General features: G+C 40.3%; 2 protein-coding genes across 6 annotated transcripts in view; both read right to left on the reverse strand.

The window, feature by feature from the left end:
• Nucleotides 1–8,533: 8,533 nt before the first annotated feature.
• cdpf1 (cysteine rich DPF motif domain containing 1) lies at nt 8,534–10,765 on the reverse strand. Its single transcript, XM_004082902.4, has 3 exons — nt 10,468–10,765; nt 10,157–10,268; nt 8,534–9,517 (listed from the first exon to the last, which is right to left on the reverse strand). The coding sequence occupies exons 1-3, from the start codon at nt 10,578–10,580 to the stop codon at nt 9,395–9,397; spliced, it is 348 nt and encodes a 115-aa protein (XP_004082950.1). The 5' UTR covers nt 10,581–10,765; the 3' UTR covers nt 8,534–9,394.
• A 341-nt stretch (nt 10,766–11,106) lies between these two features.
• ppara (peroxisome proliferator activated receptor alpha) overlaps nt 11,107–26,295 on the reverse strand; it is a 28,578-nt gene continuing 13,389 nt past the window's right edge. For 4 of the 5 annotated variants that reach the window (XM_020713987.2, XM_020713989.2, XM_011490870.2 and 1 more), the window contains 7 exons: nt 23,349–23,555; nt 23,021–23,175; nt 16,239–16,377; nt 13,320–13,519; nt 12,953–13,228; nt 12,160–12,403; nt 11,656–12,074 (listed from right to left, as the gene is read on the reverse strand). In XM_020713987.2, the coding sequence (XP_020569646.1) occupies nt 11,830–12,074; nt 12,160–12,403; nt 12,953–13,228; nt 13,320–13,519; nt 16,239–16,377; nt 23,021–23,175; nt 23,349–23,555 (1,466 nt within the window). In that variant the 3' untranslated portion in view covers nt 11,656–11,829. 5 annotated transcript variants of the gene reach the window in all.

A 26,295-nucleotide genomic window follows, 5' to 3' on the forward strand; every position in this document is an offset into this window, starting at 1 on the left:
TCTTGTTGCTCCTGTGGAAAATGACCAGGTCTTCAAGGAGCACCTCAACAGAACCACCCAAGCATTAGGAATAACATCGGTATCAAACCATCACCAGTTCCATGGTGGGGAAACCCAAAGAGACCCTTATTGGTCAGTTTTACTTCCTTCAGGCTTAAGCTCATTTCAGCCAATACTGCCTCCCAATGAGCAGGTGTTGTAACTGCATGATTGTTTTTCATTGTTATTTATTCTGTGGAGTGCAGGATGTAAAAGCAGGATGTAAAAGCAACACAAGCCAAATGGTGAGACATTTTTCGGTCGTCCTCGCATAACAAACCCTAAAGGATGTAGGAAGGCATGAAAAGTCTATGTAAATGTGCATTTTGAGCTATGCACATTTTTGTGCATAGCTATGTGTTAATGCGTGACAGTTTTGGGACTCTAGGTAAAAAAAAGTGTGCCATTGAATGTCCGTTGAAAGTTAAAGTAGGACGAACTTTGACTAATAGGGGACTAGAATTTGGTAGTGATGCATGCATTTGTAATTCAGGGTAATTCAGGGACGTGCCAACCGTTTGAAAACTGATCATGAAGGAGAAACTAATAGTTATGGTTTGTACCCAGCTGGAATTCTATGACTCCAAGTCTTTAATGTATTGGAATAGAGCTGTGAAAGAAAAAGACTGGAGAAAGATTGGCAAGATTTGCAAGACATTTCGCACCGAGCCTCTTCGAAGCGGACATGCTTGTCCAGCGTGAACACCATGGGCTATACTCGCATCCAAGAATGCACATTCTGGAATGTGCATCACATGCTCAGTACGTCCACAGCTTTGGGAAATGCAAAAAAGCATGGAAACAATTCTGAAGCTCTATGTGATCTGCAAATATACCAGCTATTATAAAAAAAACTGTCTGCAGGCTTTAAAATACATCATGGCATGCCAGCATAACCCTTGTGCTATATTAGATGACCCCACCCTGACATTGACGTGTTCTCCCTACCATGACAAAGGTGGATAAAGGTGGAAAGATTTCATGTAATCCATGGACACCAGTGAAGATCACAAATCATTGAAGAAAAAAGGTTCAGCGCACTGTCTAGTGGGTCTAGATGACCCAACTCCCAATGTTAAAGTGCCTAGGATAGCACAAGGGTTAAATCAGATACCCCAGTTTGATTTCATTGTCATGCACTCTTAAACTAGGTTAAGGATTAAAAACTGTGAATCACAATTGTGCCGTTTTTTCTATGTTTTACACTGGTTTAAAAACACAGTTGTCCATGCAACCACTAAAGGCTGGAAACTTTCTTATCTGATCTATTGTCAGAGCATCCCCAGTGGTCTTTTAACTACGATCATGCTGTTTTTAGCCTAAATTAAAAAACAAAAACAGTCATTTTCTAGGACATATTTTCTGCAGAGTAGCAGGAGTTCATTAGAAATTTGCCTCCCCGACTTCCTGACATTCATTTGTTTACACGCTCTCCTGCTAGCTTACAGCCTCTCACAACCCCATCCTAACATATGAGGTGCACCTAAATGGCAAATAATATTGGAGATATCCAGCCGTACAGATTAGAGCCAGATGTCAGCTTGGTCAAGGAAAATGAAGACGTACATGGATCTAATCAATAAGTCTACGAGCAGATGCATCAGCATTGAGCAAAGAGCTTTTGGCTTGAAGCTTCAACGTTACACCTACCATCTTTTTCGAGTGTAACTTTTTCGTCTACTCCTGCTTCACAGCGATCTGAATAAAGAAATACCAAAAATGCAATCTTGAACTGAAACATCTTGATGTATGTCCTCAACCATCACAAAAATGGCACAAGAACATGTTAAAAACACCAAAAAAAAAAAAAATTTCATTGGAGTGGTTCTTTAGGGAAATATTGTTTCTTTTTGTTCCATTGATGGGGTGAGAAGTTTTAACATAACAATTTTTACAGTGAAAAATGGCTACAACTGGAATAAAAAAGTTCTTAAACCAGGTTTGACTCTTATTTAACCGAAAGGCTTTGCAACCATGATGTAATACACCCTTAGGAGCATCCTGACACTCATACTGTCTTCACCAGTCATTCAGATTTGATCAGTGCAGCAAAAAAGAACGTAAACGCTCAGTAATAAGCAAAACAATGAATGGTGGCTTCTTCTGCAATCTGATTGGTGCAGCATTTTCTTGCATTTCAAAGTGACTCTGCACTTTCTGCCGAGCAAGCACTGTTCGAAGCAGCAGCAAAGGGTTTCAAACTGGCTCCACTTCCAGACACCTACAGCCAGACTGAGGAATCACAAGAGCGGCCTCGCGCCAAAAAAACATTTTTGTTTTTTCTCTGTGTTTGACTCCTGCACAGGAGTATCAACAGGAAAGAGTCAGCCAATGAAACTAATTGGGTGGTGTGAGTCTTCTAAAAAGAACAGCCTGTACTGTCTCAGGATCCCTCCCCTACAGTTCCTCTGACTGGCTGCTTCCTAAGTGGTCTGCTTTCCGTCTCTCTGCTGCCATTGGAGAAGAGAAATGTCAATAACTCAAAACTTTTCTTCCCTACCTCCTTTTTTTTTTCTTCCTGGGGACATACCCTTGTTGTTTTCGACTTCAGAGGCAGAGCTGCAGGGATTTGGTGACAGCCTGCGCTCTGGTGCAGCGTCCACTCATCTTAATGCACGCACTTTCAACAGTCCTCACCAAAAAACAGCTCCAAATTCAAACTTTTTGGGCATAAATGCCTAAAAATTCACAACATTTTGGCTTATTGGTGGATTAAAATGATTGATTTAAACTCGGTCACGTCGCTGCAAACACACTTCCCCGTCATAAATAGAATCAGTTTACATGAGCGGATCACTTTAGACAGCATGTGTGTTTATTACAAGCAATGAAAAAAGTAAAAACAGCTGCAGGGGTTGTAACATTTTTAAATAACTTCTTTTTTTTAAAAGAGAAAATGCATAAAATCTATTATAAGGCTCAGTTTAGCAATTTTATTTATTCATCTTACAAACAATGAAGACAATACATATTTACAAAAAATTTGTTTCTTTGGAAGCAATAAACACTCACAAAAGAAGCATGACATAAATAAGTTAGTTAAATTTCAGTGTTTCAAAAAAAAAAAAAGAAAAAGAAAAAAAAAACATAATAATAACCTCACAGGTACAGGTTTTACACCAGATAAGGAGGTGCCACTTTGTTTTTCCTGCCCTCACACAAAAAAATGAATAATAGTGCAATTACAGGATAAACGCACCACAAGGAAAATTCTCTCTTTCACATATATATATTTAAAAATATATATTTTTTTAGGTCCACTACAGGGTTTTGATTTTTATGCAAACTTGGACCAGAATTTGGGGGTAAAAATGCACGACTTGTAAAAGCTAGTTTAAAAAAAAATAATAGTAAAAAAAGGCAGTTTCAAACACTGTTCAAATTTACTCCAAGGGAAAAATAAATAAAAGAGGGACTTAGTTTGGCAAATTCTCCATTTAAAGACCAAAAATAAAAATATAAATAAATAAAAAGTGGAAATAACGTCTCGTAAACGTCATTCAACCTGGCTGTTTCAGCCAAATGGACCTCTTGACTAACATTGTGGCCAAATGGGGGGGGATAAAATAATAAAGCCACAGAAAAAGTAAAGCCCTGACTTCTCTGTGTTCTTTTTTTTTTTGATTACCTGAATAACATCTTTAAAAAAAAACTTGTTGGAAATTGCACTGCAACTTCCCAAGTCAACAAACAAAAGACACGAAAAGCTTTCTGCTTTTGTATGTGCTACATCTTAAACATAGGTAGTAGGTATTAGAAAAAAGAAGCAAAAATCTTTTTTTGTTGCTTTTTTTTTGTAATTTCTTTTTGCACACTGCTACATCTTCTGCTGTTTGAGGCAATTTGTGAGTGCCAAAGGTCGATAGTGTACATATTCAGTGCTTGTGAAGGCTCCCTTCTATATGATGAGGCTTCCTTGTTGTGGAACATTAGTAGAAAGCTACAGTGATCCATCAGGACAGATCTCCATGCTCTAGAGAAGCAGGATCTTTTCAAAATAAAGGCTGAAGATGATGGTGATGATGTGCAAGGACAGCTGTTTGTGAGTTTATGGATGCTGATTGGAAGAAGAGGAGCTCCATCTCTGGAGAGTAGCTAACCTGGCACGTTTTTATATATATATATATATATATATATATATATATATATATATATATATATATATATATATATATATATATATATATATATATATATATATATATATATATATATATATATATATATATATATATATATATATATATACACTCATATATATACTCATATATATATATATATACTCATATATATATATATATATATATACACACACACACACTTTAGTGGACATCTTCTGCGCTGTCTGCCTCGCTGGGTCCCACTGAAAGCGCCAAACTTCTTGCACCGTCCGACTGATCCTCCGGATCGTCCCCGTCGGGGCGCGACCTCTTGTTTGGACACGGTTTGGAGCAAGAATCTGACAAATCAAGATTTAGCAACATTTAGGAAAAAAGGGGGAGCCGCAAATGTGATTTTAGATTGTCTGTGGTTGGGGGGCTCGCAGTGGCGCACCGCGGGTGCGCCGCCGCCTGACAGCTCCAACCTTCCTCACCTGAAGTGTCCGCGCGCCGTTTCCGCGAGCCGCTTCTCCTCAAACTAGGAGCTGGGGATCGCGTCCCGGTTCTCCCCTCGTCCTCCTGGCTGCTCCCGCCGTCATCCCACCGCGGCCGCCGGCACCCGTGCGGCGGCCTGCGGTAAAATTCCGGCGCGTCGTCGTCCTTTTGCCACTCGTAGTTCCCCGGCGGCAACGGCCGCTCGGTCAGCGGGTCGAAATTGTATCTCTGCGCAAAATCCTGCGCGCCCTCCTGCGTGATCTCCGCCAAAAACCTCCGCGTCTCCTCCGGGTCAGGTGTGCCGAAAAGCGTCCTGCGGACCTGCCGGACGCTGTCCTGCTGCCGCGCCTCCACCCGCTCCACCGTGGGGCTCCCGCTGGAGAGGCGAACATCTGACATTGCAGCGCGCGAACGAGACGCTCTGAAAACGGCTGGTTAGATTCCCGAACGGTGTTTCCTTCAGACGCAGCTGGAGCGCGCACATGCCGCGCGTATCATCCAAAATGCGCATAAACAGAAATAATAGTAAATCGTCTCCAAAAAAGGTGCCAAAAAAAAGAGGTGGTGGTGGTGGTGGGGGGAGGTTTAAATGGAGCCACTCCTGTCAACTTCGTAGTAAGTCAGATGCGTCAAGGCACAACAACCAACATGGCGTTAGAGGGAGCTATGCGTGAAGAAGGGAGACTTGGCATCAAGGAACTATTTAACCGGAGGAGGCGAAGCGTCGCTGCGCGCACGAAATGTAGGACCGCCCATGGCGCTCTCAGAGAGAGGGGGGGGGGGGCGCTACACCACGGAGCAGTGGGACGTTTTGAAGCTTGGTCACTCCAAAAAAAAAAAGGCAAAAATCCACTCCACAGAGGATTTTCTGACAAAAGAACTCAACAATCTGACGCATTTTCCGGTTAATCTGAAGTCCCCCTCCACACACACGAACACACACACACACACACCTCCCCAGGCTGCTATCACATGCATCAATCAATAAATGGCTTTATGATTGCTGATCTGATTTGGAGCCACATAAACAGCACGCTTGATTCAATCAGTGTCATTTAGGATAGTGAGTCTGGAGCTGTGGGGGGGGGGGGGGTGTCAGCACAAACAATGACGGCAAAATAAAGTTAACTAGTGGCTGGAGGAGGTAGGTTGCCTGAGGTGACATCAGCTTTTAAAGCCCCACCCCCATGAAAACTTTGTTTTCAACATGTTTTTGTGCCAGTTATCTGATAATGAAGGACACCTATGAAGAAAATTAAGATAAAAAAAAAGCATTTTTTGAAACTGTATGGACAGCTCCAATATTGCTCGCCATTTTTGTTGCACAGGTGATGCTACGATGGGGGGGGGGGGGGGGGGGGGGCTTATGAGATTGCGTAATCAGAGAGATCTCAAGGGGGGAGGGGGGGGGGGGTTGCTCCATGCTAGCAGTCCTGCCTGCAGTTCCTGCGACGTCACAGTGGGGTCAGAAATGTGCGTTGGAGCGTTCAGTAAAAAGTCTGTTAGGGCACGTGAATTTCCACGTTGAAAACTATCGCTTTAAAGTACGCAAGTGTTTGCGTTATATTTTGGGCTCTACGTACAAAAACACTGAGCACGCAAAAAAAATTTTTTTTAACAAACAGGAATTCGGATTTGGTAGTGACATGAGGATAGCGTCCTTTTCAAAACACAGAAGTACAAACCGTTTGAAGAAGAAATTAATAATTGTTTCTTTCATAAATCAGAATAGATTTGTAGCCTGAAGCAAGATTCACGGGATTTGCACCGCTTTGCCATTTGGCCTAAAACCTCTTCCCACTGTACGTACATGTATAGTATCGGGTAGCAACGGTGCAGTGAGAACAAAGTGCGTTCTTGATGCCCGTACACAGCTTCAGAGACACTGCCGCTCTGCAGAAACTATGTCCTAGAAAACAACACCGTTTTTATTTAGATTTTGGCTAAAAACGAAATTGTCATTATAAAAAGAGAAGGCTTTAAAAATAGCGTAGTGGGACTTTGCAGGTGAAGTCATCCTTGGCTCGGTGCCTATCTCTGACAGACTTTGGCACTTCTGCCACGAGGGTGGTTTGTGTGCTTCAACGCTAAGAAAAAACAAAAAGAACTTCTTTTTCTTTTCTTTATGAATTGTACACCCTGCAGGTGAGAAGAGAAGCGGGGCAAAAAGCGGAATGACTGTTGCTGTGGAGTGTCCCCAGGCCTCAACGCCGTGTCATCTGCATTCCTCTGCAGCGCTCAACCAGGCTAACCAGAGCCTCCGAGGCCATGCTGCTCCAATTAACATCTCGTGATGAATGGAAGCCAAGCCATCTGTTATATAGATGTTATCGCCAGGATCACACTTAATCCATAATGCGTTTATGCCGCTGTAAACGGACTTGTAACGGAGCGATCCTCCAACTGAAAACAGATCCCCATCACTCTGATCTGAGGGGAAGTTGAGAAAGGAATCCGGTCTCGTGTGACCGACGTAAATTATTGTGGTTTTGGTTAAAAGAAAGAGAAAATAATTAGGCCTCGTAGTTTTAGGGAAACAAAAGAATTAAATGTTCCACAGGACACCTGAAGTGAGAATCCCAAAGTCCAAACATAATACAAACTATTCAAAGAAAACGTTTCCATGAGCCAAAACCGCACTTGAAAGAATTTTTAAGTCGCTAAAAGCTAAAGTTTGAACTTTGTGTGCTAAAATCAGAGCAGAGTTGATTCAAAGAAATCAAATCGGTAAAAGGATGGAAATATTACTTAACGTCATTGTTATATATGAGCTGTGGTCCCTGTGGTCAATTTGTTTCAAAATGTTCCTTTCAGAATTTCATACAAATCAAAAGAGACAAAATGTTGCAGTGCCACTTTTGACCACTAGGGTTGGTTGCAGAAGGAGCAAATTTCCTATCACTTCCTTACTAAAAAGTCAAACTTTACAGCTAAAATTATAAATTATAAAGCCTTTTAATGTTTTCTTTCTTCTTAATTCATTCTTCAAAACATTTAGAAGAATTTTCCTTTTTTTTTAATCAGCCATTTTTATTTTGTTGAAGCTTAGATTTACACATTATTTCTACTTACTTAACGGTCGGGTTTAGCTCCATTACTGCAGCCATTTTGGCAAATATAGCATAAAACTCTGCTTTTAAATAAAGAAATAAAAATAAAAGTGTCAAACCTCAGATGTTAAAACACATCCAGTGACGCCATTCTAGAACTCACCTTTTTGAAGGTGTCATGGGAAAGGCCACGCCCCCTTTTGAACCCAACTTTGATTTTAAATAAAAATATATAAAATGAAAGTGCTAACATCTTACATTTTAAACCGACAAAAATGAACCACGTTAACAGAACTTACAGTTATAAAAAAAAAAATTCTATAAGACATTTCTTCCACTTCTATAGTTAGATTCAAAAACTCTTTAAATTTCACATTTACTTTAAATTTGCAAACAGATATATTCCTCCTTAGTACACAAAAAGATTTATAGTGTAGAATTTAATGTCCACCTGTCAATCAAAAGGCCACAACCTTAAGTATAATTTTTATTCAGAAATGTAAAATAAAAATACGATGCTTCTAAAAGTTCAGTTGATTTGGAGAATTTATAAAACTAGAGATAAAAAAGTTGTTTTTTTGTAATGTTAAGATGTTCCATTATAGTGCAAACCTAGTGGAAACTCGGTGAACTGATCTGGTTCCACTCTTAATTTTTAAATGTACTTTGTTCTGAAAGTCCCTGAATTCTTCCTGCTTCTAAAGAACGGCAACATCCAGGTGGTATCATTGTGAGTCTACAGTAGGGCTGCACGATATAAGGAAAACTCGCGATATGCGGTATTAGTGATCAATATTGCGATGACGAAGTAACTTGCGATAAATGAACAAATAGCAAAAACAACATTTCCATTTCACTGCAAAGTTTAATAGAAATAAGAGTCAAAATACCTTAAATTATTCCTAAAATGGCCCTCGTCTAATTAGGAAGCCAACATCTAACATAAAAGCTCCATCTGATTGGTCAACAACGTGAAGGGCTCCATCTGATTGGTCAAATGCATTAAGGGATTTATTCAATTCATATAGTTAAAGTTGCCATACTATTGTTTTAGCACATTTAAGGTTTACCATTTATTGCGATTTTCGGCGACTTTTGCGATGTGGACATTGCACCGATTAAAATCGCGATAACGATAAAATTGCGATTAATTGTGCGGGCTAGTCTAAAGTAATGAAAATAACACTTTTCTACATTTGAGATCCCTTTATTTCTCAGTTGGTGCTGATGTTTTCCAGTTTGTTAACACCCAGGAGTGCCACAAATGCAAGCAAAGCAGATGATGTTTTTCAGAAAAGCAGATCTGTCAGGTCTGATATCGGAATAGTGTTGAAACGAGGCGTTTTCACGCCACATATGATGACTGCATCGCTGCTGAGCCCCCCAAAGATTTCAGAACAGCTCCAACACTAAACCTGCTGCTGAGCCAAGCAAAGCCGGCAGGGAGAAGCGGGAAGAGCTCCGCCTGTCGAGGCTCGCACTTTCTTCAAGACAACGTCTGGAGCATCATCTGGATGCTGGATGCTGTTCCATGTGAACCGCAGAGCAGCTTGATATTCCTCACAGGCTGCAATTGCACTGTAAACTTAACAAAAGTCAACAAAAAAAAAAAAAAAAAACTTTTGGCTTCGACTTTACGTCTCTTTTGCCGGTTTTACGGCAGCTGCAGAGACCTTCTAGGACCGGTGAGCCGGTCCTGGTGCTTTCAGGTCACAGAGCAGCTGCCTTGGGGCTCTTTTTTGCCAGCTCGGCCTGAATCTGATGGGGAAACTGGTCCAGGTGTTTGCCGACACACTGCATGCAGAACCTCTTGGTGTAGAAGAGGCTGCAGTCCTGGTTTAGAGGAGAAAGCAGAGGAGATGGGAGGATTTCAGAGCCAAAAACAGTGTTGGCACATAGAGAAGACAGTCGTGCTATTCCGTTAAATTCTGCTTACAAGCTAAACAAAACCATCTACAATGATATACTAGGCAGTTAATTCAGTACTAATGACCAATATGGCTCCAAATGAATGGCATTTCTACAAAATGCTGCTCTTTTGTAGGATGAAAATTGTAAATTTAGTTCAACACAGTAAAAACTGACTACTTTAAATTGTTTAAGGTGGCAAAAATATTTTGACGAAAATATGACTGCAAAGTTAAAATGTTCTAATATAATTGAATAACTGTATTTCAAATTAAAAACTGGTTGTTCTTTGTCATTTTAATTTAAAAAAAGGTTAAAATAAAAATATATTAATTTGATCATTTTCAATGTATAAAAGCTTTGAACCCAAAAATCAGAAGAAAAAAAATTGAATTAGAGCTTTTAAAAAAGAAATTATTTTTTCAAATTGCATCAAATATAGAAAAGTCCGAATTTTTTTTGTTATGTACAATCAAATGCAACAGTGCTAGTATTTTAGACAAACACAGTCCTCTTTAAGTTACTAGATGTCATGAATATTTTACAATGTTGAATATTTCTTACCGATCCAACACAGACGCATGTTTTGCACAAGCTGCAGGTGGATCCTAACACGAGAAACTTCTCTTTATCAGGACTGAAGGGATCTCTAGTGACAAAACATTCCTCAAGAAGCCTAAAAAGAAAAGATAATCCCTTTATCTTTGAAGAGTTTCAATGATAAATGGTTTAGTAACACAAAGATATGGAATAAAACGAGAAAATCCGACTGGCCTTAAACACCCCATGCAAATACGTAGCTGCTACTGCTAACATTAGCATAGCTTGCCGCTTCTCTTTTTTATCTACAACTATTTAGCACGTTCTTCACTTACACAATGGCTCTGGTGTTCGGTGGTTTCTGACCGTAATATGTAAACGCGGTGCTAAAACCGCACAAGCGACATGTGAAGGTTTTAGGAGGATTTTCAGTTGTACTTTCCTCCATCGACAAAAAGCATTGAGGGTCTTCCTGCTTTCACTCACGTGTTCTTCTTTTGTGAACCTTTAGCGCCCCCAGCTGGAGCGGAGGGAAACAACCAAAGAGAATTGCTAAGTTTTCTCTGCTCCTGCAAAACTAGAACTAAAAAATAAAATAAACACAAATTGGAAGAAATACACCTGTATACAAATATGTACAAATTTGAAATAAATTTAAATAGAAGTCTATCTAAATCTACTTGGAAAAGCTTTAAATAAAAATATCAAACTACTAAAAATGACTAGTGACTCGAACCGACCGAGGATAAGCTAAATTATAATATTATCACAGTATAATTTTTTAACAGTTTATAATTAAATAAGAACATTATTGAATATAAAAAATGTCTAAATATGAAATTAAATAATGTATATCTAAACATTTTCAATATAACTAAAACATTGAGATGATTTGTTTTTGTCTCCAACAATTTCATTAAAAAATGTGTTTATGCAACAACAAACCAAATTTAAAAACACATTGTAGCAATTTTAATTTGTTTGAATAAAAATTTATTTAAAAAAAAGGATTAGATTCATGATAATAAAGTAATGGAAATGTCATATTGCACATAAAATTCAGTTGTATATATTATACTTTTAGCATATCACTGTAAACATGATGGTAATGGAAAAATGTAGATTAATTGTGTTGTACATTAAAAAATATATTATTATGTGAAAATCGTTTTTAAGTTTTCTTTTTTGAGGCATGTTTTCTGAGTCTGTGAAATTACAGCTCAGGTTCACCAGAGTCTTGTTATATTTACAAAATACTGTAAAAAAAATAAAAAGTTTATGGTGAAAATATTTCACCGTAACACATAAAATATTCTTTTGACACTGAAAACATAAAAAGTCAAAATTTAAATGTTGACCTGTAAAAATGTTGACTGAAATGCAAAGAACAAAACAAATTTGTCATTTTTAGGCATAACATGGATTAACATACAATATATGTAAGCATATCTAAATCAAAACATTTGCAGCTTTTTTTGTGTAACAGAAAAAATGTTTTGATTTATAGCGTCTTAACTATTCACAAAATGACATTTTACAGAAAAGCCTAAAACAAAATATTTGAAAACTGCAAGTGGTTATTGTTTTCTTTACACAGAATTATTTTTTTCCGAGCCTATTCCATTTACCTGCTACATAAGGACTTGTGTACACCCAAATCTCCTGCTTGTAGTCTCCCTACATTGGTAGAAGCCCAATCAGTACATGTCTTTGTATATTTCTTGCAGGAGGGGGTGCAGCGATGTGTCCTCTAGTGTTTTGATTTCCTGAATGAGCTGCGCGTGCTCTGTGACGAGCTCCCTGAGGTCAGCCAGCTTCTGCAGCAGTCGGGGGAACAGGAAAGTGTCGTCGGGGTGATTGGCCAGCAGGTGGTGCCGCAACGCCTGAATGATGCTCTCCTGCAGCCGCTCCACCACCGGTATGTCCACCAGACCTGGACGGTCTAAAAGAGGAGAGTTCAAACTTTTTAAAACCCAAACAAAAAGATGTACATTGAGAATATTTTGCATGATAAAAATGTGAGCCACCTCCACAGCAAATGATGGCGGCCACGAAAAGCGCCAGGTCACTGTCGTCCAAGTCCATTGAGTTGAAGCGCGTCGCAAACTGGAACTTTGGCTCCATCATGTCGCTAAACGGTCGTCGGAGACTCTTTAGGAACTCGCGTGTGATAAAGCCTCTTCCTCGAGCCACTAGGAGACCATCTTTGTTCATACAGGACGCCAAAAGGGTGAAAAGCGCTTCGTGGACCGCATATTTCAGAAGGGTCACCTGTGGATCAGGAGAAGGACAAAGTGTGACGCTCACTTCTAGCACAAACTGGCAGGACAATTCACTAGAGACCCACTCCAATCAATATGGTGTTTTTGGTGCTTTTAACATATTCTTGTAGCATTTTTCTGATGATGGAGGACATATATGATGAAAATGTAGGTCAAAATTGCATTTCTGAGTATTTCTTTATTCAGATCGCTGTGAATCTGGAGCAGATGAAAAAATAATGTTTGACATAGAAAATACAACGGCTAGCTACAAGCTCCTTGCTCTGATGCATCCACTTGTAGACATATCGATCCATGTACGTCTTTGCCGTTTTTGTTGCACCAGTAATGTTAGGTTGGGGGTGTGAGGGACTGTAATCTAGCGGAAAAGAATGTAAACAGATGGATGACGGGCAGTAGGGGCGGGCATACTGAGCTAACGGCCTCACCCACAACAATTTCTAATGAACTCCTGCCGCTCTGCAGAAACTATGTCCTAGAAAAGCACACGGGTCTTTTTTAATTTTGGCTAAAACGGCATAATTTTCGGAAAATCCACCTGATCGTTTAAATCCAGGGTCTGGAAGTCTGGCATGGCCTTGGCGAACTCCGTCAGCTCGGTGACCGTCTCCACCGACGTGCTCTGGCAGCAGTGGAACAGTCTGGCTTCGGCCTCCCTCTGCTGGAGCTCCTCAGACTCCCCGGCTGGAGTCACGTGTTCAACCCGAAGCTCGCTTTCTGACTCCAAACGCTCACCTTTTACCATGTGGGCCATGTAGGCAGCTAGCGTCCTCTCAGCTAGCTGAAACGTGTCCATGTCGTGGATAATAAAAGGCTTAAAAACAACAACAAAAACAGAGCGGCTTAGCTTTACAAAAGACGGAGATAAAGGACACAAAAAGGTAAAATTGGATTTTTTATTTTACCGGTTCGCTTGTCTTTCCGGTCAGAATGAGCCGCGCCTTTGCCTTGTTCATGGTGAAGCTCTTCATGTAGGCGTCGTGAATCTGCCTGACCAGAGTCTTACCGTCTCCCTCCATGCAGCTTTCAACTTCCTTTTCTGCCACCTTGCTTTCCTCCTTCAGCTTCAGCTTCTCTGCATGCGGCATGCGACCGAAGCGGATGGCTGAAAGCGGGAAGCATTCACAGCTTTAGCGATGGTTTGTGCAGCGGGCACGCATGCATCTTAACTGTCTATATAAAACACGCAAAAAATATCTGCTGTCCTATTTTCAATCTTCAAAGGCCGTTTCTGTAGGTCTCATGTTTCTGACGCGGCTCTGCCTGCAGCAAGAGGCCTGCAGAACGAACCCGCTGAACCGCTGAAAGACGCCAGATGTGAGGCTCGCTGTTTGGACATTTAAGTTGGCTCCAACAGAACACAATTCAATAAATACAGAGTTGACGCAAACTGATAGTGAAGTGTGTGTGTGTGTATATATATATATATAAACATATATATACATATATATATATATATGTATGCTAACAAATCGCTGACTCAGCATGATCCAAAAAATGCCAACACACTCACTTGTTTTTGATGTGTTTTTATAAACTTTCAGGCTAAATCATGATTTCTGCAAATGCTTTAATAATTTATATCATTATTTTAAGGCATTTATTAAAAAAAACTGTAATAAAAGTCTGTTAGCAGTTTAATCCCCGATTCTCCATAAAGCAATTGTGATCTCCTTCAACAATAGTCCCACTCCGATCACCTTTTGATCTATTGTTAAAGCGTTCCCAGTGGTCTTTTGGTTATGTTAATGCCGTTTTTTTGGGCCAAATAAAAAAAAAAGGTGCTGTTTTCTAGGACATAGTTTCTGGACAGCAGCAGTAGTTCATTAGAAGTTTAGCTGTGGGTGAGACCGTTGGCAAGGAGCAACCCCAGCCCCCTTCCCCTTGCAATTGCTGAGAGCTCTCTGTTGACACCCTTTCCCACTAGCTTACAGCCCCTCACACCCCCAGCTCAGACAGGGAAAACCAAGTCGTGCATTTATCATCTACAAGTGGATGCATCAGAATTGAACGGAGCAGGGAGCTTGTGGCTCGCCGTTGTAACAACACTGCAGCACTAACTGCTACAAGCTTTTTTAAACTGCTTTTTTTTAATATCTGCTCCTGATTTATAACAATTTGAATTGAAAATACTTAGAAATTGAAGTTTAAGCTCAATTTTCTAAATGTCCTCAGTGATAAGAAAAATGTTAAATAACACTAAAAACATGATTTTCTATTGGGGTGGGTCTTTAAAAACTCGCACCAGAGAGACTGCAGCAGAATGACTTCCAAAATACATAAATAAATGAATACATCCATCCATCCATTTTCCTCCGCTTATCCGGGACCGGGTCACGGGGCAGCAGTCTAAGCAGAGATGCCCAGACTTCCTACTGCCCGGCCACTTCCCCCAGCTCCTCTGGGGGGGACCCCGAGGCTTTCCCAGGCCAGCCGAGAGACGTAGTCTCTCCAGCGTGTCCTAGGTCTTCCCCGGGGCCTCCGCCCAGTGGGACATGCCCGGAACACCTCTCCAGGGAGGCGTCCAGGAGGCATCTGGACTAGATGCCCGAGCCAGCTCAACTGGCTCCTTTCAATGTGGAGGAGAAGCGGTTCTACTCTGAGGAGGCGGAGGCGGGTGACCGAGCTTCTCACCTCATCTCTAAGGGAGCACCCAGAACCCCTACAGAGGAAGCTCCTTTTAGCCGCCTTTATCCAGGACCTCGTTCTTTCAGTCATGACCCAGAGCTCATGACCATATGTGAGTGTTGGAACGAAGATCGACCGGTCAATTGAGAGCTTTGCTTTCTGACTCAGCTCTCTCTTCACCACAACGGACCGATACAGCGACCGCATAACTGCGGACGCCGCTCCGATCCGCCCGTCAATCTCACTCTCCGGTCTTCCCTCACTTAACTACAAGACACCATAGATATTTACACTCCTCCACCTGGGGCAGGAACACTTCAGCCTCCGAGAGATGGAGAACTACCTTTCTCCGGTCAAGAACCATGGCCTCAGATTTAGTGGTGCTGACCCTCATCCCAGCCGCTTCACACTCGGCCGCGAACCGCCCCAATTCACGCTGGAGGTCCCGCCTCGATGAAGCCAACAGGACATCATCATCTGCAAAGAGCAGAGAGGAAATCCTGTGGTCCCTAAACCAGACCCCCTCGGCCCCTGGCTGCACCTACAAATTCTGTCCATAAAAACCAAAAACCGAACTGGTGACAAAGGATAGCCCTGCCAGAGTCCAACATGCACCAGGAACAAGTCTGATTTACTGCCGGCTATGTGAAGCATAGCTCTTGCTCCGGTCATACAGAGACCGGACAGTCCTCACTTAGGCTCCTCAGACCCCATACTCCCAGACCACCCTCCACCAGAACCCCATGGGGGGCGCGGTTGAACGCCCTCTTCAAATCCACAAAACACATATGGACCGGAGGAGCGAAGTCCCACAAACCCTCCAGCACCCTAAAGAGGGTGTAGAGCTGGGCCACTGTTCCACCACCAGGACGGAAACCACACAGTTGTTCCTGGATCTGAGGCTTGACTATCGGACGGACTCTCCTCTCCAGTACCCTGGCATAGACTTTCCCAGGGAGGCGTCATATTCGCCATTAAAAAAAATGAAAGTATAGAGCGTGGTGTCCGAATTGCTTTTAAAATCCAGGGCACTAGATAGTCCCGCACTATTACTTTTAGTACTTTTAGTAGTTAGGGAGTAGGGTGCGAATTAGGCATGAAAGCCCTGCTGATGGTGGTCACAAGGGATCTTAAAAAATCTTACATTTAACTCACAGAAACTGGAACCCTGTGATGTTTGGGTTTGAAAAACTCACCGTTGTGGGACATCCCCACAATCAGACACTTGTTGAACCTGCAGTATTGGCACTTGTTGCGGTTCTTCTTCTGGATCTTACAGTTGCGTTCACATTTGTTGTACTCCAGCTTCAGCCTGATGGTTCTTCTAAAGAAACCCTGAATGAGACACAAAAGCATCTTTAATTACGATTAAAATGTGCTCAGGCTAAAATTGCTGCTAAGTAGCCTTGAGTCAGCCTTGAAGGCAAATAGATTTAGTTCGCAAATAAAAGGAGTAGTACTGGTACATACAAAGCAACTTCCATGCATGGAATTGTTGACACAAACCTTATCTTGAACATGATAGAGGTAAATCCACAAGAACAGCAGGATGCCTTAGTCTGAAATGCTAATGTAGATTAGAGTTTACAAGAAAAATAAGCAAAAATAAAAGTCTGTAATTCTTTTTTGAGATAGTTCGAGATACTCCATGGTGCTGCTAGCTGTTGGTCCGTAAGATTGGTAAAAACAAAAGCTTGGGGTTATATGTTACAAGGTGGTACCTGAGGGCCAAATGAAACCCCACAACAGTGTCAATTTGAAGGGGCAGAGCTGCAAGCTTCGCAAAAGGGGCTCACCTCCACTCTTAGAGGGAATGTAGGGTCTAGTAGAAACAGTGACGGCTGTGGGAGAATACTTTCTAAAAATGTTATGTGCCATTCTGATACAGGAAACTTTAAAATATTGAGTTTAAAAAATATGCTATGTTAAAGATTTTCTTTTAATGGGGGTAAAGTGGGCATGTTTTAGCCCAGGGCCTCAGAAATCTGAGCAGCGGCCCTGAAAATTATAAAGAAATAAAGCAAAGTAGTCCCTAAACATTTTGTTTTACTGTAAAGCAACTGTAAAGCAAATTCAAATTCATGTTTCCCCCTCATGCATGACTTTATTTCAAATTATATAAAATTATTATTCAATGTTTTTTCACATCAAGGTGATGCTAGATTAGGTGGAGTTCTGGATTAAATGGTGCGTTGCAAATTAGCGACATACAACAAGAAGGGGTTAAATGTAATTTGATGTATTTTGATGCTTCAAAAGGCACAAAAGGTGCATTTAAAGAACACGACTTTCCTAACAGTAAAAAATAAAATAATTTGATTTTCTTTTACCTTTTGATTCCTAAAAATGTATATTAAATACGTATTAGTGGTGCAAGCAGACACTAAATTCATTTATATCTTTAAAAAAAAAACTAAATCGTTTTCCATTTTGTCAGAAGTTTTGCCACAAATGTTTCTCATTTCTCAGAAATAAACTTTCCTCCTCCTGATGTGGCCTTGACAATTACTCGGTTGTGAAATTGTTGTTCTGAACATGGAGTGTTTCAATTCACAAACATAGATGCTATTTTTTGTACATTAAACATTTTTTTCCACAGAAGGACCACAGCTGTCATAGATCCCAGCCACTAATCATAAGATTTGGGCTTTCACTAATAAGACAAGGAATGCATACAGAAGTTAGATTTTATGTTCCTTTTTTTATTTAAACTATTTATTCTAATTGTCATGATGTTTACTGCAAACTAGTACACACAAACAAGGGGCTCTACTTGAAAAAACAGACATTTACCTTGAAAAAAAAACTGCTTGAGCTTTGTGATAGAAATCCTTCTGTCAGGTGTTTTGAATAAAAATGGCCTTTAACTTGCAAATACATTTTTTTAATTGAATAGATTTTCTCCACAACTTGCAGCCACTAGCACAATCTAAAGTGGGTTGTAATTCAGTCATCTCCTTGTGATTGTCCTTTTATAAGCAATTAGCAATATTCTGACAAAGTATCTGTCCTGTTGCCCAGCGACTGGTAACAATTTCAAAAGGAAAAACCTGGGGACACCACAACGCGTAATGGATTTAATAGCTGTCATAATATTGGGCAGAAATGTCTGTAACTTTGTGCAGGACCAGAAAATGGGAAATGATTGCCAGCTGCGTGTCCACATTGCCTCCAACAATATCGCTTTTTTCCTTATAGTTTATTAATAAATTGTGGTGTTTTAGAACAGTTTGTGTCTTTTATTATTTTTTTATACAAGCAAGAAAAAGAAAATCTTATGTTTAACCTTTTAACAACCCGCTAAAACCCTAATTTATATGACATTAAATTTAGCTTTTTTAGTCAAATAAAGCATTAAAAAAATCCGCCAACATAGGTGTTTAATGCTGCATTCAAAATATTACACTTAAAAAATAAATTGATTTGGATTCCCATATTTTTCAGACTATAAGGAGTTTAAGTTACAGACGCCTAAGAGGGCTTAATAAAGATAGAAACATATATAAGTTGCACTGGAGAATAAATCGGTCTTTTGGGAAAAAAGTAATGACAACAACCAACATTTAGTCTAGAAAGGCAAACAACGGAATAGATACGAATAATAATAGACTGAATGTATGCACGTTTCACTACCGTAACACATTGATGCTTATTTGGCTTCATGAAACATCAGAGGAATCTAGTAAATTAACGCAATATATAAAAACATAAAGAACACGCTAAGAAGTCAACTAAACTCTATATATCAACTCAGTGCATTAAATTCTTCATCCTGTGTCGCTTTGATAACATTCCGTCAACCCCGGTGTACGACTGAGTGGCGCTTTTTCTTCTTCTTCTTCTGTGTTGCTGTCAGTAGCAAATACAGAAACATACATCTACAGTGCCCTCCTCTCTGGAGTTACAACTAAACTGTTAAAAGGAGGAAAATAAATAAAAGTTAAAACAGATATAAATAACCAGATAAGTAAATATTTAACCTTAGAGACAGATATAAATTTGTAAACGTGAATAAAAACTATATCAAATTATTAAAAAGAGAACATAAAATACTTAAAATATCAAACAAATTCATAACGTTCATCTAATCAGAGGACCTCAGGGTCCATGAGGGCTTACACTTTAATTCATTCATTCATTCATCTTCTAAATCGTTTTTTATCCCTTTCAGGGTCACACAGCTGCTGGGTCGGTGTGATGTGTTCCTGCCCCTTTAGTCCTCGTCAGCACACGTGTGGCTGAATTCTGCAGCAGTTGAAGGTTTGATATCGTTCTTCTGGGAAAACCAGAGAGCAGGGCATAACAATAATCTAATCTGCTGGAAATAAAAGCATGCATTAGCACCTCTGTGCTGGCAAGCCAGAGAAATGTGCATGAGAGACTTTGTGAAATAAAATTCAAATATATCACCCAGGTTTCTCACACACTGAGAAGTTTTGTAATTTTTTTAGTTGAAATGAATCAATCTTTCTCTTGTCTTCTCTTCAAAACCGATCACTAAAACCCAAACCTCTCAGCCTGTTCAGTAACAGTACTGTGATGTACTGTGTCAAATGCAGCACTCAGATCCAGTAGTACCAGGACTGAGAGTTTCTGATAGTCCAGTTTATCTAATATCATTTACTATTTTAACAAGAGTTAAAATAGTGCTGTGGTTTGTCCTAAAACCAAACAGATACTTTTCAGAGATGTTATTTCTATGTAAACTCATTAAAGTTGAATTAGAACAATCATTTTACTTAAAAAATGTTAAGTTGGATATTGGTCGATAGTAATTAAAGTTGTTAGGATTCAAATTAGTCTTCCTCAGAAGAAGCCTCACCACGGCCATTTTAAATGAAACTTTTAATTTAATTTTGCCCATCAATGACATAATCATAATTAAAAGACCACTGGGAATGCTTAAAATAAACGAGTGGGACTTTAAGGAGAACAGGTTTCAGTTTTGCTCCGAAACAGCCACCTGCTCCTGGAAAACGATCCACTCAAGGAGATTTTTCTGAGGAACCTCCAGAGTTCCGTGAGACGGCCAAACAGCTCAGGAAAGTCAGGGCGCCTGGCCAACAGATGTCCCACATGTGCCACAACATATAATCTTCTGAAGCGCAACCACATAAATAACAATAACCCTTCAAGTCTGAGTTGGAAAGGGGGGGGTTGGTGGGAATTTTCTGTAGTTGTGAAATCCACCAGCCGTCGTCTTACACAACATCTTGGCTGCATTCATGTCAAAGAGCAGATTTGTTGTTTGCAGGGTTATTATATGTCGCATATCACTTTTTCGATGCATCTTTTAACTGCAAACATGTGGGTTTGTGGGCAAATCTCCAAGAAAACAGTTCAGTGGGGAACTTTGAGGACCAAACGTATAGTTTGGTAGCATGTGAAAGTCATTAGAGTGACATTTCAGGACAATATTACAGATGTGTGCGTCTCTACAACACACAGGCCAAAGCAGAGACGTATACAATGGTTTAGTGAAGATTTAACGCCTATTTATGTCTCATACTATTAACAGCTCTGGCTCGAACCCTCCCTTCTCTAGCGTCGAGTGTTCCACCACGTTGAAGTGAGGTGTTGAGTCGGACACTCAGAGGCCAAACGGCGTGCAGAGTATTTTCCATGACGGCTCAATAGACCGCTGTCATGGCAAACGAGTGTCCAGTCGCTGCTTTGGAGCGGTCACACGCTGCATGTAGAAACAGGCGGCCGTCCCGGCGGGCAGATGAGACGGCCGGCCTCCCTGATGATAGATGCGCGAGTCACAGATGCTGATGGGAAATGCTGAGCTGCCAATTCCAGATTAGAAGTGTGCATCAAGAACTGCATTTTTTTTTAATTACTCAAAATACCAACTAATTTATTTAATTTGTATTTTATGAAAACCCAGGTATACATACACAAATAAACTTGAGTTTCAACTTTAATAGACCTCATTTGGCAGGTTTAACCTACTGGCAGGTTTAGAAGCTGATGCCAACAAACACACCATTAGATCAAAGGACCACAGACAGAAATCACAATTATTTAACCTCATCAGTTCGAAGAAACGTCTAGAAAAAGCTTTTAGATAAAAGCTCAATTAATAAAATAATTGATGCAATTCCACGAAGTGACCACTGGGGCTTTTTCTCACAAGCAAATAACCTCCCAAACAGGTAATGGACCAAAAATGAAAAACTCCCAGGTTTGTTCTGGGAGTAACAGGTTTTGTGAATACAGTAATGTGGCTAATGTGTAGTGTGTTACAAACATGTTCTTGGGTTACTGTGAACGCAGTTTCTAAAGTCTGACTGACGGACTTATCTCTGACTCTTCAGTCACGCTTAAAGCCTTTTATAGTTCTCTGCACCTTATGACACAAGTTCAAAGTTAGATCGTTCATTGACGGCTCGCTTTACAATTCGCTGTGCCTAATAGTGCAGAAAATACAGTATTTACTAATTCTGTGTTTGTGAAGAGCAAACAGTCATGCTCATTTTTAAACTGTGACTTCACTGAGAAAGCATTAAAAGAACCAATCAGGAGAGACCTGGCTCCTATGAGGGTGGGGCTTCACCTGGAACTGGTAGATGGGGGCGGGACAAAAAAAAAATATCCATAGAACTAGACCTGCAACGAGTATCCAAATACTCGGATATCCGTGATCTGTTCCAGAAATAAAGGAGTAGGAATGTTTGTGACTTCCAAGATAGCTGATTTGTAATCTTTATAGGTATAGTACCAAAAAAACCATACACTTCAGACAATGTAATTATCACTCTAAAATACTGACTGATGGTGAATTTTCAACCTAACAAACCAACTGTGCTTCTGTCATTGGAAGTAAATAAACCTTCAAAGTAAAGTGTTGATGAAGGTTCTAATTTTCAAAATAAAACTAACCGGTGTATTTCGTAAATGAAAAGAAAAAAAGTTCAGTTTGCCGAATTAGGTTATGAAAAAAATAATTTTGTTTCATTATAGTTGACAATCTGAAGTAAAAAATATAATGAATATTTCATTAAAAGCATTATGATAATCTGGTGATCGTTAGCTTAGCAGAGAAGTTGGACTGGAATGTATCTGCTAAATGTTAATCTAAAGTGTTGAAGTTTAGTAAAAAGACAAACATATAGCAAGCATTTAAAATACCGTATTTTCCGGACTATAAGTCGCACTTTTTTTCATAGTTTGGCAAGGGGTGCGACTTATACTCCGCAGCGACTTATATTAGAAATAAATTGAAATAAATACATTGTTAACCCTCCTGTTATGTTCATTTGTGAGGAACAGAGATGATGTTCCTGGGTCAATTTGATGTATGAGGTCTGTTAAGTGTTAAGAGTATGTTAAGTGACTCAGAGAATCAGCAAACCTTTTTTTTACAGTAAGATCTTGAAGGCTAACAACATAATATTCTATTTTCCAATGATTTCATAGATTCAGAAATGCAATAAAAATGACAACTGTTTCTACAAATACAGGATGAAAACAGAGTATTAGTTAGCCAATGATGCTTCATGAAAAGAATAAATAAATACATTTGAGAAAAAATTACTGTGAAATTATTAGATAAACAGTCTGCTATGATTGTGTCATATAAGGTTGTGAAAGTTAAAATGCGACTTATAGTCCAGTGCGACTTATCTGTGTTTTTTTCTACTTTATAATGCATTTTTGGGCTGGTGCGACTTATACTCCGGTGCGACTTATAGTCCGGAAAATACGGTAGAATATATCAAATAGTAAGAATTGATATGTGAATTGTTCATTTTGATTGATGACTTGAATCGGATTGCCACCTAAGGAACGACACACAGCTCTATTTAGAACCAACACAAACTAGAATAAAAGGAATAAATGTTCTAAAAAGGCTTAATATGGCCTCTTTAGTCAGAGGTTTTCTTCTCAGAGTTGCATGCATCCTTCAGACTTGGTGCATGTGCCTAATTTCTCCTGCAGCTTGCTGTGGCGGTGGCTGTTGCACGCTCCTTACCTTGCAGCCTTCACACGCGTGCACGCCATAGTGGAACCCTGAAGCTCGGTCTGAGCACACGCGACACTCCAGGCTGAGGGGCCCGACGCTGTCCTCTGCTGCCGGGGCCGCTCCACACACCTCTGGTGAAGGACTGGAGGCTGGAGTTAAGGGGTCTACAGCGGGAAAGAAAGAAACTACATTAAGGAATTAATGAGAAATATGCTGAAATACCAGTTTTCAAGCTGCGTTCACATCCCCCTCTGCAGCATGAGTTCAATGAAAATTCTAATCCAAATCCCCATTTTTAACACCATTTTAAGGTATCTTTTAGGGTCCCTGTACTTACCCGGCATAACGGAGCTTTTGGGCCCGGAGTCGTTGCTCTGGCACTCCGGGAAGTCGAATTCCAGCGAGTTGTCGCCTATCGACGCAGAGATCTTACGGAGATCCTCGATCAAGTCTCCACACAGAGGACTGTCCAGGAGGGAATCTCCCAGTGGGGACGGGGGGCTGTACAGTTCCGCCGCCATGGTGGAGATCTGGGACCAAAACCCTAAAAGGTATTTGTTCACAGTTTTAAACCCATCTGTGGTGAGATTTTAGACACCAGAGACATCTGAAGATGTTGTGTTTGATCGAGCAAACAGGTTTAGATGTTTGATTACAGCAAAAGTACGAGAGGAATGGATCTGAAATCTGAGCTGCATCTACATGGTCAGGGTAGATTATTGAGTAGATTACGGCTGCCATAATAGGTTCAATAATGTCCATTCATTGATTGTATTGTATACATTACTAACAAAAGTATTTTATTGGAAATTTGTTGAATAATCCAATATTGAATCAAATTGGGAACTTGAAAATCAACATTGAATTGTTGGGATTCATGAGACCTGCTCTCCTTCTTGTTTCCCTGCAAAGAGCACAAGATTAGAGAGTGTTGGGCCATCAGAACCCGAGAATCACCTGATCCAGCTAATCCACCGGAAAAGCCGGAAAACAAGCAGGGTTGCAGTTTTCCAGTTCTGGGCAGACGTGGTCAAGAGTTTAATCCCCCCCCCCCACCACCACCACCAGCAGCAGCTCGCTGCTTCTCTAATAGCACTGAGAATACTCGGATGGTAAAAGCCCGTCTCAGTGTCCGCCCCGACACCAGGAGTTTGCTAAATGGGTTCCATTGTTGGGTAAAATCAAAGACTTGGAACTCCGCATCAGGGGCTGGACTGGACGCCTAGATCCCAAAACGGTTCCCGGCACAATGACCGCTGCTTCCACCTTTCTCGGGGCTAAAGGTCGATTATCCAGAACAACTTTCAGTCGTGGGAACCATAGAGTAACTCTAGATGGGACTGGACATGCGGACAATGGCCCACTCAAGAGGAAACCCAATGACTTCCTGTTTGAAGCAGATCTAAAACTGAAATAAACTGAAGCCAGGTCAGTTCACAAAGGAACCACAGGGTGACACGTTACACAAGCAAAATCCATCCTTATCCACACATTTTCTAGTTGAAAATGTACACCTTTTTTAAGACGATTAGTTTGAATATATTTGATCACTGAAAGAAGACAATTTTATTGAAAATATCTATGCTATTATTTTGTTTTTAACATGCAGAAAAGGGGGCGGGGATCTCATAGGACAGCTAAAAAGCCATCTTATTTATGGCCAACTATATGAAAACTTCAAACCACAATGATTAAATGAAAACTGATTCTAAAACATTAGTCATATGGAAGCCAAACTGAGTCTAGATATAGGACCTTAATGTGTTTGAAGTTTGTCATTACTATTTCAATAATCTTGATAGAGCAACCACATTGACAGGAGTTTACCTCACCCACTACTGTTCTTCTTAAAATGAGCAGCTGGATCCAAACACTTTAAAAAATAAAATAAAAGGTTGTTTAAAATAAAACAAAGTGGTAAAATCCCACATAGCTCTTATAATATACAAATTTAGGCCAAACGGGGCCAAAAGCTCCGTTATGCCGGGTAAGTACAGGGACCCTAAAACAAACAAAAAAAACAGTTCAGCTAAACAGAAATTGAGGTTTGAGGACACACTAAAGAGGTTTTTGATTTTTGGTTCGAAGTTGCAAAAAATGAAAGTCTTTGGATATTTCTTAAGGCCCGTACACACCGGGACGAATATTCGCCAGCGTTTTTCGCCACGTTTTTTGTGTTCACACCCAGGCGATTTTCGCTGATGATGAGCCGAGCGAACATGCAATTTCATTCCCTGACATTAGATGGCGCCTAATGTAAAACAGAAATACTCCTGTACACAAGGTGGCGCTGCGCAACTTTACGCTTCTTAAAGTCGCTTTTCACTCAGAAGAAGAGAGCAAGTATTTACGCGCTTGTCAGAATCAAACAAAGAAAACATGAATATTTCAAGCACCAGTAGCTCCAACTGGTGCTTGGTTCGGGGATATTTTAGAATGTCCGTCATTATTTCTTCGCGGCTGTGTAGATGCAACTCGGCGTCTATCTTCTTCGCTGGTATGTGTGCTCAGAAAGGCAGTTTTGTGTTTGGGCGCCCCCAAGTTGTGTTTTACTGTAACTTCAGAAGCTCCAGACACGTGTGCAAAAGCGCCATTCTCATTGGTCGAATAGATTTCGACGCGACAAAAAAAAAAAACGAACCCGAGGTTGTTTTTTTTTGACGCTTTGACGTGTGGCGTTTTTTCGCATCGGTGTGCACACTCTCATTGGTGCCCTTTGTTTAGTCACGAGGCGTTAAACGTCGGCGAAAATCTTGCGCGAAATTCGTCCCGGTGTGTACGGGCCTTAACTCCTGAAATCATTTAAGAAACTGCAGCATTCGATACTTTTAGGCTTTAAATTTAGCAACATGATGGAGTGTTTGAAACTTTGATGGCCACTTTATTTTATTGACGTCTGTCTTAAAGATCTACTTTCGTTTTTTTTTTTTTTTTCCTGATGTGGTCTGCAACACCAGAAAGTAGTGATGCGAGGAGGATTACAGAATATTTTTCATTAGTACTTGAAAAAAAAAAATGGGACCATAACATCTTTTTATACTCTGTTTTTTAAAGAGTCTTAGTTTTGAGAAGCACTGGTATATGATGGTATGCTCATGGGGGTGGGGCATACAACCTTCAGGCTACTGGTCACCACACATCTTATTGACTTTTGCCCTTAACTACCAAGATGTCACCTTTGACAGCAAAAGAAATGATGCTCTTCGAACTACCATAACTCTTTGACTGTTTCCATAATTCCTACAGATTCCAAAGTGGAGAAAAGCAGCTATATATCAGTTTCA

The sequence above is a fragment of the Oryzias latipes genome, chromosome 23 (assembly GCF_002234675.1).
Source record: "Oryzias latipes chromosome 23, ASM223467v1".
Lineage (NCBI taxonomy): Eukaryota > Metazoa > Chordata > Actinopteri > Beloniformes > Adrianichthyidae > Oryzias > Oryzias latipes.